At 35.0% G+C, this 15,328-nt stretch overlaps 1 protein-coding gene across 1 annotated transcript in view; it reads left to right on the forward strand.

Moving 5' to 3' along the window:
- Positions 1-628: 628 nt before the first annotated feature.
- Positions 629-15,328, forward strand: part of MPDZ (multiple PDZ domain crumbs cell polarity complex component) — a gene marked incomplete at both ends in the record, with an annotated part of 146,460 nt that continues 131,760 nt past the window's right edge. The window contains 2 exons of the mRNA XM_080708979.1: positions 629-632; positions 10,742-10,908. Coding sequence (XP_080565105.1) covers positions 629-632; positions 10,742-10,908 — 171 coding nt within the window. The remainder of the gene's footprint in view (positions 633-10,741; positions 10,909-15,328) is intronic.

Genomic DNA, 15,328 nt, shown 5'->3' on the forward strand with positions numbered 1-15,328 from the left:
TGTCCAAGGGTGGTAGTTAAAGGAGGAAGGGCATTTCTTAAGCAAAGATCCTTGAGGGGATTGGGTTGTTTAGTATGTGATGATAAGATACTGTATTAAAGCATGTTATAATAAGCATGTTTGAATAGAACAGAGCCTCGCACAAAGAACCTCCAAGCCAAATGGAGTTCATCATGAATATGGGTGTCAGTGGCTGTGCATCTCTAGGCAGTGGTAATCTGTTTCCCTCTCATTGGCTGTTTGAGTCTCCCTAGAAAGACCTGCCTACCTCTTTCTGTCCGCTGAATTCTTAGTTATGTATTTAGTGATTTATTTTGCTGTTTCAAAAGTCAGGTTTGCATATTCCCTATTTAAGATTCTTCATTCCTTATTCATCCTTCTTCTATGTCTTAACTATTTCCTCTGCTTAATAGACTTTTTCTTTCAATGAGAGGGGAGGGGAGGAGAGAGGGGGAGGTGAAGGACTCCAGCCCATTTCTATCTTTTAGGTCACCACTTAAGATTGCCTTCCTTAGGGGGGAAATCCAATCCTTGGGGTGGGATTGCAATCCTGGTTCTTTTGGTTATGGCTGAAGAAAGAGTGATATATAGCACAACATTGATAAGCATATTTCTGAAAGCAGGAACCATGGGTGAGTTGAAGTCTGAATAAGCTTGGACTGCCTTAGCAAATACATAGGCTGGATAGCTTAGACAATAGAAATTCATTCCCTGATATTTATGGATGCTAGAAAGTCCAGAATCAAGGTCTGACAGGGTCTGTCTTCTGGTGAGAGGTATCTTCCTGGCTTGCAGCTGTATATCGTGTTGGCTTTTTTTTTTTTTTTTTTCCTCCAGTGCTTGCGGAGAGAAGTCTTCCTGTAAGGGTACCACTTCCTTCAGATTAGGACCCCAAACTATTGACCTCATTTAACCTTCATTGCTTCCTAAAACCCTGTCTTCAAAATAAGTCACATTGAAGGTTACGTGTTCTACATACAAATTTGAGAGAAACACAGTTCAGTCCATAGCACCATTGCAAGTTGCTATATCTTGGCCATACAGACCCTCGATCAGGACAGATCTTGTTTTCTAGAATGATCATATCACGGACTTTCTCCTTTCTAATGTTGTCTTCATTATTGACTGGTATTGCCATCTATTCAGGAACTTAAGTGGGAAATCTTGATTCATCCTAGTTTCATCTAGACTGCCACATTATTAGGTCGTGTTGCTTATAGCTCTTAATTAATTCTTGACTTTGTCTCCCATTTTTCACTTATATTTTTGAAAATTCCCCTTGCTTAGCTTCCTGTTTCCAATCTCCCTCCTACCCTCCCTAAACTTCTCTTCCCTTCTTGTTTCCAGCCCTTTCATACATCTCCAGGGAAATCCTTCTAAACAGAATCTGACCATGTCACACACTGCTGAGATAAATTTGAAGTTAAGTCTAAATCTAAACTCTTTTAACATGATATGCAGCTCCTTCAGTGATTTGGTCTCTACACATCTCTAGCCTCATCACCTCATTTCTTTTCCCATAGCCCCAGTCTAGGTGTAAGAGATGTTACAGTACTCAGAAGATACACTATTGCCTTTTCTCCCAACTTCTTCCTTAAGACCTGCCTATTCTTTAGGACTCTGTGCAGGGGTTTCTGACTCCAGGAACCTTTCTGTGACTCCTGAGTTAGGGCTTGGCGTCCTCTTGTGTTTCTGTATATTAAGTGTCCATTTCCTCTGTTTCCTCCATTTCCACACTTCTGCCACCTGCTAACTTGCCAGTCATGTGGGCTCCCTTACACATTTGTTGAGTCAGCAAATAGCAGAATTTGAGTTCTCTCCTAACCTCATAACCCTATCAATATTTTCACTTTGGACAGGTAATTTATTTTATATAAGGATTCATATAAGATAAGAATATCAATGCTATCAGTCAGTATTTGAAGTATATTAAAGTTTCTCGATAACTTAATTTTCTTTGATTTTGGAGAACAAAACAGAATTAATAACTTCTATGCTTACATCAGGGATTTGAAAGATTTATAAATGTCAACTTGTAAATAATGCCTCTTTTGATCAAAGCCCATGAGAATGAGGAAGAAGTTGCAAAGAACAGATGCTAAGAAAAGACTGAGTGTGTTCTGTTGGAGGGCTACGTTGGATACTGTGATATGCCTTCCCTTTCAGAACAATACCTAAGTAATATTATTCAAAAGTAGAAATTAATAACCCAAAGGGTAAACATTACTATCATAACCAGTTGAGTTTATGGCAAACTTCCCTCACATGACTCTACTTGCTTTTGTTTTTCAGGTAGTGCTGAGACAGCTATCCATGAAACCAGTGTGAAAGCTAAATGCAATAGCAGATGCCGAGCAGCTTACACAAGCCACAAACCATTGCAGAAAGCTTTCTTACTATTGTGTTTCGTTTTTCAGTCAGAATTGTTTAGGATAACTAGAAAATTGTATGCATTTGGGGCAGTTTCTCTCCATAGAGTTATTTTTAGTACAAAACATTTTCATTTGTTAGTTGCCACGAAATCTGCATTGGGCAGAATGATTTGCATTGTTTCACACACTGCTCTGGTACATAAAAGCTACATGTTACCAGTACAACTATTGGAAAATAAAATGATTGGGCAGTTACTCAGTTCCTTCCCTAAATAAAACCCAATATTCAGATTTATTTTTATTCCCTGATGAAATTAGTGCTATCTATCAGTTGTTGGGGAAGCATATGATCACAAGGAAAACCTTTATAGGAAGCACAGAGGCCTTAAGTGATTTTTTTTAATTTAAATTTTAAGGTACACACATGTATAATGTAGTTATCAGGTAATATAACAAGGACACAGTTATATTTGAATTTCCCATGAAAAACTAGTTTTAAGTGTAAGTATGTGTTAAGTATTGCAGGTGATGGGCACTGAAAATTATTTGTTTATCTGAAAATTAAATTTAGGCATTGTGTATTTTTAAAATTGAAGATAAATTCAGTGCAAAGGAAGTTTCGCTGTTTCCTTCTGCACCACCACATCCCATTGTTTATGTCTCTAAAATGCTTGCAGAAATAGTTTACAAATATGAACTCTTGTACTTTTAACATATACCTGTTAATTTTTACTTACATAAACAAATACGTTTTATGCTTTTTATAAACACGTACCTGTTTTTATTTACATAAGCATTTCTTCTTTTCTCATACAAGTAGTGGTAACAATATATTATACTGCATTTTCTTTCTTTAAAAAATGACAGTATATTTCTACCCTGTGAATTTTTGCAAGATGATATGAAAAATATGGGGTAGTGTGATAAAGTGTGAAGTTTGCAAATCAGGCAGAGTTGGGTTCAAATCCAATTTCTCCCACTTACTAGCTCTGTGACCTTGAGTAAAACCTCAGTCTCTCTTTTTCTCCATTGTTTCTATTTATGTGAGGCATTGGATAATATTATGGAGACAGGATGGTGAGGAGCCCTACTCCAGTGTGTAATATATGCCTAATACACCCTGAATGCACAAGCCACTATTGATAAGTATTGTGCTTCTCAGTTCATGGTTTCTGAAACATTTTAGATGACGTTATAACCAAAGAGTGATAAGACTACAAGCAAAATACATAAATAATATGTAGCAGTAGACCAGTACTTTCATCCCACTGCAATATTCTTAACTATTATTGAGTTGATTTAGTACCTTGAAATATAACAGCCATGATTTTGAATGCATTTTGAATATTAATATAAGAAAGTTAATATTTGAGAAGTTTTCTTAAAACCTTGGATTTTGAAAGTGATTTGTTTAAACATGTATGAACATTATATTATACATAAATGATGATTATCATTTATCTTTGGTACATCTTTAGTGGTTTCTGAAATACAGAGTTCTGACTTGTTCAGAGCTTGCACAGTCAGCTGGTTATGTTGAACCTATATACCAGTCTATTTCATTTCAGACTTCATTTACTGTGGGTCCCTATTTCTTCCTTTGGTTTCATTTTGCAAAGGGCACAGTCTGCTTGGTAATTTTGAACTAGGAAGAGAGTGGGAAGGAGACTTTTCCTCCTATCCAGCGGTAGCATGTTGTAGAAGTTTCCTTGTGGACCCTGGAGCCAGCCTGCCTGTGTTCACATTCTGTCTCCATCACTTACTAGAGGTGTGGCCTTAGGCAAGTTACTTAGCCTTTCTGGACCTGCCATGAAAGTGAGGGATTGAGTGAGGACCTAAGGGTTTAGTTGATTACCCTGTTTAAGCCACTGTCCAGCATGTTGTAGATGCTGTTTGCTGTTATTGCTACTGCTTCAGGCACCTTGTTAGTGTGGATCTAGTGTGGAGCTCTTGGTCCTCCTGTCCACAGCTCACATCTTCTCTTTGCTGCTCCTCTGATTCAGCATTGCCATTGTTAGCATGAGTTGCCCAGAAAGAACTTGGCCTTCTTCTGACTTATTGTTGGGTCTCTTCTGAGACTCATTCTTCCTGAACTGCTGTTATCACCCAAGTGCCCTTATATTTTTATATGGAATTGAGATGGGTGAAAAAGGAAGGGATGGCATGATGGTAAAAGGGGAAGAGAAGAATTCTCAGATTTGCCATTGGAAGGGAATAGACTCAACCTATCCATCTCAAAAGTTCTGTGGTTAAAAGTGAGTTTGTTTATAATTAGAAATAAATTTTTGAGATGGGGTATAGGGCACAAAAATAACTTTTTAAAACGTTAAATTCTTGTCTTTTTGTCATGTTTGCTAATGGTGAAATCTCCTGGAAACCTCAAAAAACAAAACAAAACAAAACTATGTCTTTATTTACATCAGAGCAGAAGAAGAAAGACTATAAAACTATGTGTGTATGTGTGTGTGTGTGTGTGTGTGTGTGTGTGTGTGTGTGTGTTTAAATCACTGCAACTCACAGTACAGTTCACATCTGGGAGTTGTCTGATTTACACCTGAATAGACTTTTTAAAAAAATTCTTGATAAACTTTTTTTTGAGGAAAAGTAATTCCCCAAACTGACATGTAATTGAACTTTGGACAACAGTGTTTTTCTCAGCTGCACTGTTTTCTCTACAGATTCTTTATAAATCATTGAGCCTATCAATCCATAGGTTTTCTCTCCCCATATCATGAATACTATCCATCTTTCTGAGTTAATTTTTCATAGGGGAGAGTGGATAGAACTAAATTTTTTTGTTTATACCAAACATTAATAAATATATGTGATTTTTTTTTCTTTCAGAAAATTTCAAAATTTTCTTTCAAAAAACTTTGTATTACTTATTTGTAGATAGATTCAGATTCAGAAAAGGTAATTAACTTAATAAGGCCAAACTGCCCTGTCCATGTTTCTTCATTGCTTTCGTGGTTCTTCCTGGTTATTTAATTACATACAACTTGATAGACGTATCTTCTTTATATTGGAGTATCTTTCTATTTTTAATTATCATAAGTTATTTTAGAGGGAGTATATAATACTATGCTATCTGGTGAAGGAGTATCATAGTGGTCTTGCAAACAAGATTTAGAAATACTACCAATTTATTTTTAAGATCTCTCTGTATTATACCTCATAAAACCATGCTGTATCTGTCATTGGGATACATACTTATGGAGACTGAACATAAATCCTAAATATCTATTTTATAGTTATGATTTATACTGTAGTCTGGAAATGGACATACTTTATCCTGTTTGTTGCAAAATACCTAATAAGTAAATTTGTTTTATAGGAAACTGTGGTTGAAAGGGTGGACCCCATGTTTAAGGCCACACTGCTACTTAAGTTTCAATTCCAGGTCAGAGTCAGTGTCCTCTTTTCTTGATACCAGGGCACTTTTAAAACAAGTGCCAGTAGTGGAACTATTTGGAAAGGAGTTGATGTTTTTGTAGTGTATTCTAAATTGGGCTAAGGAAATTCAGCAAGTATTGTTCTCTGTTATTACACAGAGAAAATTGCAGGCATTGATGTTCTGTGCATCTGTTTGTCTTCATTACATCCTTCCTTTTTGTGTTCCCTTAAAGGGGCAATAGGGAACAATTTGTTCTTTCTCAGAGAGCTCTCCTGTCTCATCTTCCAGATGAAGAATGAGGATGTATGGTGGTATATTCCTTCTCTCTATTGAAAGAATGATTGACTGACTTCCTGATGACTTAGTACTTACTATGAGGGAAAGGATAGGTGTAATGATGGAGACAGCTGTACAGAATTATACAGCAAAGGTTGAAGATGGTTAGAAGGAGTTTATTTTTTATGGGAGGGAGAGAGCATTACAGTCAGGCAGATATTTTGAAACTTTTGAAAAATTTAATATTCTACTGTTTTTCATGTGAACACACACACACACACACACACACACACAATGATTGAACCCAAGGGTATTCTACCTCTGAGCTACACCACCAGCCCTTTTTTACTTTTTTGAAACAAGGTCTTGCTGGGTTGGTGAAACATGCAATATGTTGCCAAGGCTGTCCTTGAACCTCTGACCCTCCTATCTCAACCTCCAAGTACTGATCATTGCAGGCATGTACCAACAACAGATTTATTCAGTTTATAATCCATGATTTAATATATTATTTTCCAGTGGTTCATAGACTGATTTTTATGTCACAATTGATTCTAATTAGTATGTATGTTTTGTCTTAGGTAAGACACCATACCATTTTACTCTTTTTTATGTGTGTATGGAACTGGGGATTGAATCCAGAGGCATTCTACTTCCAAGCTATCCTCCTAGCCTGTTTTTATTGTTTTTTTTTGTGTGTGTGTGTGTGTGTGTGTGTGTGTGTGTGTGTGTGTGTGCAAAATAGGGCCTCACTGCAAGTATCACTAAGTTTCTGAGGTTGGTCTCAAAACTATGAAGCTGTGAACCTGTGAACCTGTGATCCTCCTTTTTCAGCCTCCCAAGTACTTGGATTACAGGCATGTACCACCACACCCAGCTGTCTTTTTATAGTTTGTCCACAGAATTCTTATGTAGACTGAAGTAAGCTCTTCATTATGTGGCCAAAGATCTGTAAATTAATCTAAGATTGCAGTGGTCTGTGTTGAGAAACTCTTAAGGCAGTATTTTGTAAACATCTCTCATTTAAAACATAATTTGTGCCCTTCTCCTTATTAAGCAAGTATTATGGACAAACATATATATATATATATATATATATATATATATATATATGTATATTGGTGGTATTGGGGGTGGAAATCAGGGGCTTCTACCTCTGGGCTATACTCCCAGACCTATTTTATATTTTATTTGGAAACAGGGTCTCACTAAGTTGCTGAGAGCCTCACTAAGTTACCTGAGGCTGGCTTTGAACCTGTGCGATCCTCCTGTCCCAGCCTCCAAAGCATGGAGATTACAAGTGTGTTTCACCATGCCCGGCCATAAAATTTTGAATAAGTTCTAAAATTATTACTTTTTTCTTATAAGGAGAACTATGTTAAGTTAAATCAACAATATTTCAATGGCCAAAGGAATTATAATGGTATCAAGTGTTGTTTGGAACATTTTGTTTTAGAATAAAATTAAAAGTTTTGAGAAAACATAACCTTTATATTTTACTTCCTTTCTTTCTAGAGTTCCATTTAAATTGCTGTTTTAAATCATAATATAGAAGAAACTTGAACTTTGAAAAACATGTTGGAAACCATAGGTAAGACTTATTCCTTTCTTGCTGCTTTTTTAAAAGATGAAATTCCATCCTTTGGAATCTTTGAGTATAATATGTTCTATATAGCAGGATTCTGTCTATAGTAATTTAAATTTAAAAAATTATCTACCAACATTGTACTAGGGTGATACTTTCTATATTTGGAAAATTTTATCTGAAGTATCATAAAAATATAATTTTGTAAACAAAATAAATATTTGAGATATTCTACCAGTTATGGGTTTTATTAAAATTTATTATAAGCCTAGTTCTAATTTATGAACCCAATCCAATTAATATTTGTTTCTAGATAACACTAGAAAGTTGGATAGTATTATTAATATTGAAAGAAGATCATTACTCTTATTTATATTTATAGTAGATGACCTATTACTGAGTTCTTGACTTTTATTATTTGCTATTTATTTGTTGATTCTTCCCTAGTATATATGCTAGGCAAGTACTCTACCTCTTTAAAAAGGTATTTTATTTTGAGATAGGGTCTCACAAAGTTGCTCAATTTAGCCTGGAACTTGTGATCATCCTGCCTCATCCTCCTGAATAGTTGGGATTTTAAGCATGTACCATTACATCCAAGCAGATCTATCTCCCCTCCTTTCCCTTCCTCTCCCCCCTTTTCTCTCCTACCCTTTTCTCCTCTCCTATCTTCTTCTCTTCTTCTTTTTGTGAGACTGTAGATTTAACCCCAGAGGGCTTCTACCTCTGAGCTACACTCAGCCCTCTGTGTGTGTGTGCGTGCGTGTGCGTGCGTGCGTGCGTGCGTGAGTGTGTGTGTGTGTGTGTGTGTGTGTGTATTCTGGGGATTGGACCCAGAGGCACTTTTAACTCTGAGCTATGCTTGCAGACCCTTTTATTTATTTTTTTTTGAAACAGTCTCACTTAAATTATTGCCTATTGGTCTCCAATTTGCAACCCTCCTGTCTCAACTTCTGCAGTACTAGGATTACAGGCAGGTGCCACCTGGCTGAGTTTTTGCTTTTCCTTGATAAAGAGAACTGTGACAAACTCCATTTAAATCATTTTAATTTCACATGAGATGGTTTTGGTTGAAATATACAATTTTCCCATGGTCATATGTTTATCTCTTTTCCCACTGTTCTTTAGTTTTAGAGAAACTAGTTTTTAGAACTATTTGCAAGTATATCAGGTGTAGTGCATACCTGCAGTCATCTGACACCCCACTTCCTTAGCTGTTTCAGGTCACTCTTTGCATATAACTTTTGGAGGTGTCTAGATTTCATTCTGGTACCTGGATAATTATGGCTGATGCCTTGACCCCTATAGCTTATGGGGTAGGGAAGAGTTGGTGGCAATAAGCAGTAAAGGAGCTGTTTTTTGATCATGTGACTTTTGTTCCTAGTCTTATGCTGATCCTAAAAATGCATGGATGTTAAACTTCTCTATCATTACATAGGGCAGTCATTCACCAGTAATACTACTAGCCCACGTAGGACATTCCTTATAAGAAAGTGAAAAGTAAAAGGGAAATACAAAATTATTTACGTCATTACTATCTAGGCTATATTTTATCAGCTATTACTGAGTTTTATACCTTCTAAGAATTGCCATGAAAATTAACCACAGATTTGTATTCTGAGATGCCATGGGAAATAGGACCCAGAATTAAATTTTCATGAGTATCTCTATCTTTACTTGCTTTAAATATTCTGCATGTGAAAACATTACTTATTTCAATTTGTGTGAGTGTGAACTTATGATCAATGTCAATTCACATTTTAATTACTGTAATTAATTTCTGTGTAATTCCAGATTTATAACTATAGCAAGTATCTCTGGTAATGATCGCCACTCTTTTTGATTACTATGACATTGGAAAATGTACTTTAAAAGATGAACTTGTTAGCATCAGGAATGCTTTCAGACATATCTCTGAATAATTTCCATTAAAAATTGATTTAACTTCTAATGTTTAAATATATAAGTATTTATATGTATAGATTTCAAGGAGATGTTTTCAATTCTTGCTTGTGGTAGAAATTCACTGTCTAGCAGAAGCGTGAATGTAAGATACTAGTACTAGTAGGGTATACTTACTCAAAATACTAACATTTGAAACTGTGCCTAATTCATAAGGTACTTAATAATGGACTCATATATAAACAGGCTACTTAATTTTGAAGCAAGACATTTCAACTATTAAATAGTACTGTTTTTGAAAGAATATATACTATTCAGATGCATTTCTATATAAATTCTCAATTATAAAATGTCTTAATGCTTAGTATATAGCATTGTTCTTTTTTTGGATGTTGTGATTAATCATTATGTACAATATCTTTATTACATTGCTTCATTTTTTACATGTAAATAAGGTTATATATCTTTTTTTGTTTTTGATTTTGCTTTTCGGTATTAAGGATTGAACCCAGGGACATTCTACCTCGGATCCATACCCCTAGTCCTATTTTATTTTTTATTTTGAAACAAGTTCACTTGCTAAGTTGCTGAGTATCTCACTGAGTTGCCTGGAACCTGTCATCCTTCTGTCTCAGCTTCCCAAGTTCTTTAAAAAAAAAACAAACAAACAAAAAACAGAAAAGATATTAGCATTTTTAGGATCACAGATCATTTGATTTTACGTAATTTTTATAAAAAAGTTGAAATAGCTGGCATTAGAGTTTAAGAATACATCATCTGAATTAGTTTCTTTGACTTTACAAATGACTAGTTGCATTTAGCATACACTATAATCAGTTCCCTGGTTTCAAACTAACTTTCTTATAAAAGATCTCAAAGTTTGGGAGCCGTATATCTAGTAACATGTTTTACTCCTCCCCTTTTCTTCAAACAAATCCATCAGTTGGATTGGGTTTGAAGCAGAGTTAATATGTGTTTAATTTGCTATTTAAATTTGATGAGAAATATTTAAAAGTATTGAAAAATTCTCAACCATGTGCTTTTTGTTCTTTTGTATTTTATGTTTTTGTACAATTTTGTGCTCAATTAAAATGAGACAGTTTTGTGTACTGGAGAGGCATAATTTTGGGATTTCTGCAAGGATGGGGTCTTCGTAGATTTGAAATGCATCTTTTGAATTCTGTTATTGACTAATGCTTCTTTTTGGGATAGACAAAAATCGGGCCCTGCAGGCAGCAGAGCGTTTGCAAGTCAAATTACGAGAACGTGGAGATGTAGCAAATGAAGACAAACTCAGCCTTCTGAAGTCAGTCCTGCAGAGCCCACTCTTCAGTCAGATTCTCAACTTTCAGACTTCTGTACAGCAGCTGAAAGACCAGGTAGGATACCGTTCACTCAAGCAGGCATTCACAGCATGGCATAGATCTTGTGAAAGGCCCATGTTTTTCTGAAGGCTGATTTTTGTATGTGTTAATGAATAGTTAATGAAGTCATTTCAACTTCCAAACAAGACATGCAGATTCACTGTGGCTTTTTCTCTTCTAGTTATTTTTGTAATGGTTGTTGCTGTATATTGTAGATGATATGACATTGTGTTGAAAGCTGTGTGGATGCTGAAGAATTGAGTTTCTCTGGGAGAAGGGGATGATAAAAATATGCTTAGAGTGGATGGTTGTAGACTTGGTTTCCATTATCACTAAGGCTCAGCGCTCATGTGATCTTTCTCATTCAGATTCAGACATTCAGTACACTTAAGAGATTTCAGATAAGCCTGGATTTGCATGTGTAATCATGTGTGTGAGGAAGGGAAATCACCTCTATTTTGACAGTAAAAGGAATAATTACATTGTCATCAGTTAGAGGAATTGCAATTCTCACTTCTTAAAAGAGTGTAAGTAGCAATTGCGGCCATGACAGCATCAGATGGTGATAAACATTAGAACTTCTAAATGTAACACTGTGTTTTTTTTTTTTTCCTGTAGAAATTATGAGGTTTAAAAAGTTTGAGCATTTATACTAGAATTGAAACATCTTACAATGACAGAATGAAAACTGAAGTCAGATGTTCTTTGAACTTAATCATTATTTCTTTTTTTAATTTTTTATTGGTGCATTATAGTCATACATTTTAATGGGGTACAAGATGGTAGAGGCATACATATACACACCGCTCATTTAGCCCTTCCCCAATTCTTACCCCATTCCTTTCCTCCTCCCTCTTTTTCATGTTTGGCTTTGTGATTGACTTTGATATATAATCACTATTCTGAGGTTTAAAAAAAATTTAAAAACAGTTTTTATCCTTACAAGGTTTGAAGATAATCTATGTCATCAAGTTAGTTTTTGTTTTCATGTTTTTAAAATTAATTTAACAATTATTGATGACTTTTGCTAGCAAATATTCAGCCTTAAAAGGTTAAAATTAAACACAAACAGTAATTTCATACTTCATTGGAGGTACAGCTCCAACTTAAAACTCCAAAATAAAGCTTGGGATGTAGTTCAGTGGTAGAATACATGTCTAATATGTGCAAGGCCCTAGATTCAGTCCCAGTACTGTACACACACAAAACCTAAACAAAAACAAAAAACAACAAAATCTCCAAAATAGTCCTTAATATAAAAAAAGGTAGTAATAGAAAAATAAATTAGGTTGATGTCATGTACTTTTTAAATCTAGACATGTATTTTCATAGCCTCAAAGTAAATCAAGAATAATTTTGGAAAATATATTTCTAGCTGAGCGTGGTGGCACATGCTTGTAATCCCAGCATTTGGGAGGCTGAGACAGGACCTCAGCTACTTATTGAGGCCCTTTTTCAACTTACTGAGACCCTGTTTCAAAATAAAAAATAAAAAAATAAGGCCAACGGGTGTAACTAGGAAGTAGGATGCCTGGGTTTCGTATCCACTACCTAAAAAAAAATGACACACACACACACACACACACACACACACACACACACACACATATATACACACACACATATATATTTGTTGCAAATATAAATATATAATACAAAATATAAAAATTTAATAGAATATAAAATTATATATATAATATGACTATATAATATAAAATATATAATATTACTACAGTGAATTTCTACTTAATGACTTTTAAAGTCATGCTCATGAAATTAAAGGGGTGTTTTTATTATATGTTATTGTGTTTTTCCCCTTTGCAAGTTAAAGAAACATTGGCTTTTAATACTGATTTTCAGAATGGATTGGAAAACCTTTGAAGAAACCAATATCTTAATTGTAATTATGAGATGGAAAACTATCTGGTTTTTCAGAATGTAAAGAAGTTAAACAGCTGTCTTCTTCCTTTCTTGTATCATGTGAAAATGTGATCAAAATGAGAGGAAAATTGAAACACACAGAGTACCAGCAAGTACATTACTAGTCCAGTGAGGTAATTTGTTGATGGCTCCCTACAGGCCTGGCTTATGCAAGGGGAAAGAATATTTGTGTCTACCATGTCTGGTGAAAGAAGGGGACAAATCAGTCTACAGATTGAGCTTGTTTGACTCTCTCCAAATGGAAGTAGGTTATGAACTCTAAGACTATTTGGGTCCTACATGATTCCGATTGAACTGGCTTGGTAATCTTCCATGCCTAATCATACCATGCTTCATATTTTGTGACTAAATTTTGTATATCTTCTCTTTTCTTCCCTTCCTTCCTTCCTTCCTTCCTTCCTTCCTTCCTTCCTTCCTTCCTTCCTTCCTTCCTTCCTTCCTTTCTTTCTTTCTTCCTTCCTTTCGTGGTACCGGGATTCCTGGAAGCTCTTCTACCTCCTGGCTACACTCCCAGACCTATTTTATATTTTTATTTGGAAACAGGGTCTCTTAAGCCAGCGTCGCTGGCTTCGAACCTGCGTGATCCTCCTGTCTCTGCCTCCCAAGCGCAGGGATTACAAGTCTGCGCCACCACGCCTGGCTGTGTATCTTATTTTCTTAATGATAGATTTTAAGACTAAGTTGTGGGATCTGTTACAACTCTATAGGTATGCTTTACATGTCTTTGGACTTTAGTTTCCTTGGTCATCCTTTCTATGAAGTATAAAACTAATACAGATTGTTATTATTGAAAATATCTAGTTTATATTCTGTGTGTAAGGTGGCATTAAGAAAATAAATGACTTGTTTATAATGTTAGAGACAAAACTAGAACTTGGTTTTCTTGGCTTCCAAGGTTTAGCTTCTTCAACCTCCCCTTTATTTTTTGGCCCTGTGACCTTTCTTATATTTATTTTTTCTCTCAAGGGCAGATACATGGTTCATAAATATCAAGCGTTTGATTTTGATAATTTCTCATAGTTTTTGTGACTTTTCACTTTAATCTCCATTCTTATTGAAATATGTTTACTTGTCTTTTTGTATAATTGGAGTAAAATTCCAAAAACTATGTTTTCTATTTCACAGTTTAAATATAAATAGTCTAGGCTTTATTATCTTAGACTTACCAACTGCTAATTTATTAATCTTTTAACTCAATAATTATTTAATGCACTTAAGGAACAGAATTTGTGGTTACACAAATCTGACTAGTGGCTAACTTATTTGCTACATTATATCTAAATTATGTTTTTATATGTATAATTTTTATATGATAACAGATGCAAGTTACTATTCCCATCTTTTTTACTATCTCTAGAAAATTTGACCATCTTATTCTCCTGCATAATTCTTCTATCTTTTAGAGAAGCAAAGGTGTGAATAATTGAAAAGCCCAAGGTATATGCAGCATATTGGAGAACATGATCATATTGTTGCATTAATGACAGATGCTGACATGTCATGTTGAATTAAGCCTACAATTTTTCCCCTCAGATCCTTCTCATTACTTCAATTCAATAATGTTAAATTTTTCCAATTTGCTTCTTCAGTATTAAGACCACCCTTAGAAATCAAACTGTTTCCCTTTGGCAAATTAATCACTTGACAGGTGTGTAACTGAGAGGGCAGAAAAGCCATGCCCTGAAGGGATGTGCTATTTAAATATTGTCAAAAATATTAACAGGTCTGAGAATATAATTGACGTCTCTGTTTAACTCTGTCACATTGTGTATTGTTCTAAACGCCAGTTAAAAGGATGTGTGCTATTAAACCTGAATAATCTCTAATAGCTCTAGTTCATTTCCTATTGCATGATTCCTGTTTAAGTGAAGAGAAAAAAAAAAAAGAACTGTGACTCTGTGTCAATGATCTGTCAAATGCAAATTCTCAAGTAGTGTCCTCACTGTCACCTAGTCATCACAGCTAATAACTGCAGGGCTTAATGTGTATTCATGACAAAAATCCAGCTATTGTGAGAGAAATAAACATGTTAGCAGTTTAATAATAGAAACTTGTCAGCCTTGAGGATATTGGATTTGCATATGTATTCTATGAAGTTTCTCCAGTCCAATATAGGTAGATGCAGTTTTCCTCATTAAATGCCTTGCCTTCTGAATTGGCCACAGGCACTAAATTAACTTCCTTACCCCCAAGTAATTTGTAAGAAAACTGTGAATTAGAATTATGAATTTCCATAGAAATTTAGGACCAATACTTAGAAAATGACATGGCTAATTTTTTTTTAAAGCTGTTGCAACAGAGACCAATTCTAAGATTGGAGCAATGTTGGAGATAACAGGTTACAAAAGCTGCTTATATGGGAAATGAAGGTCAGGGCACAGAATATTCAAGAAAGCTCTCTTTTTTACTGATCTTCAGACTTTGGCATGAGCTGTTGAGTTGTCTTTGTTGTTACTTGTTGAATATTTTCAGATTCCTACTTTACTCACTCCCC

Source organism: Muscardinus avellanarius (assembly GCF_963383645.1).
Source record: "Muscardinus avellanarius genome assembly, chromosome: 13".
Taxonomy (NCBI): Eukaryota; Metazoa; Chordata; class Mammalia; order Rodentia; family Gliridae; genus Muscardinus; species Muscardinus avellanarius.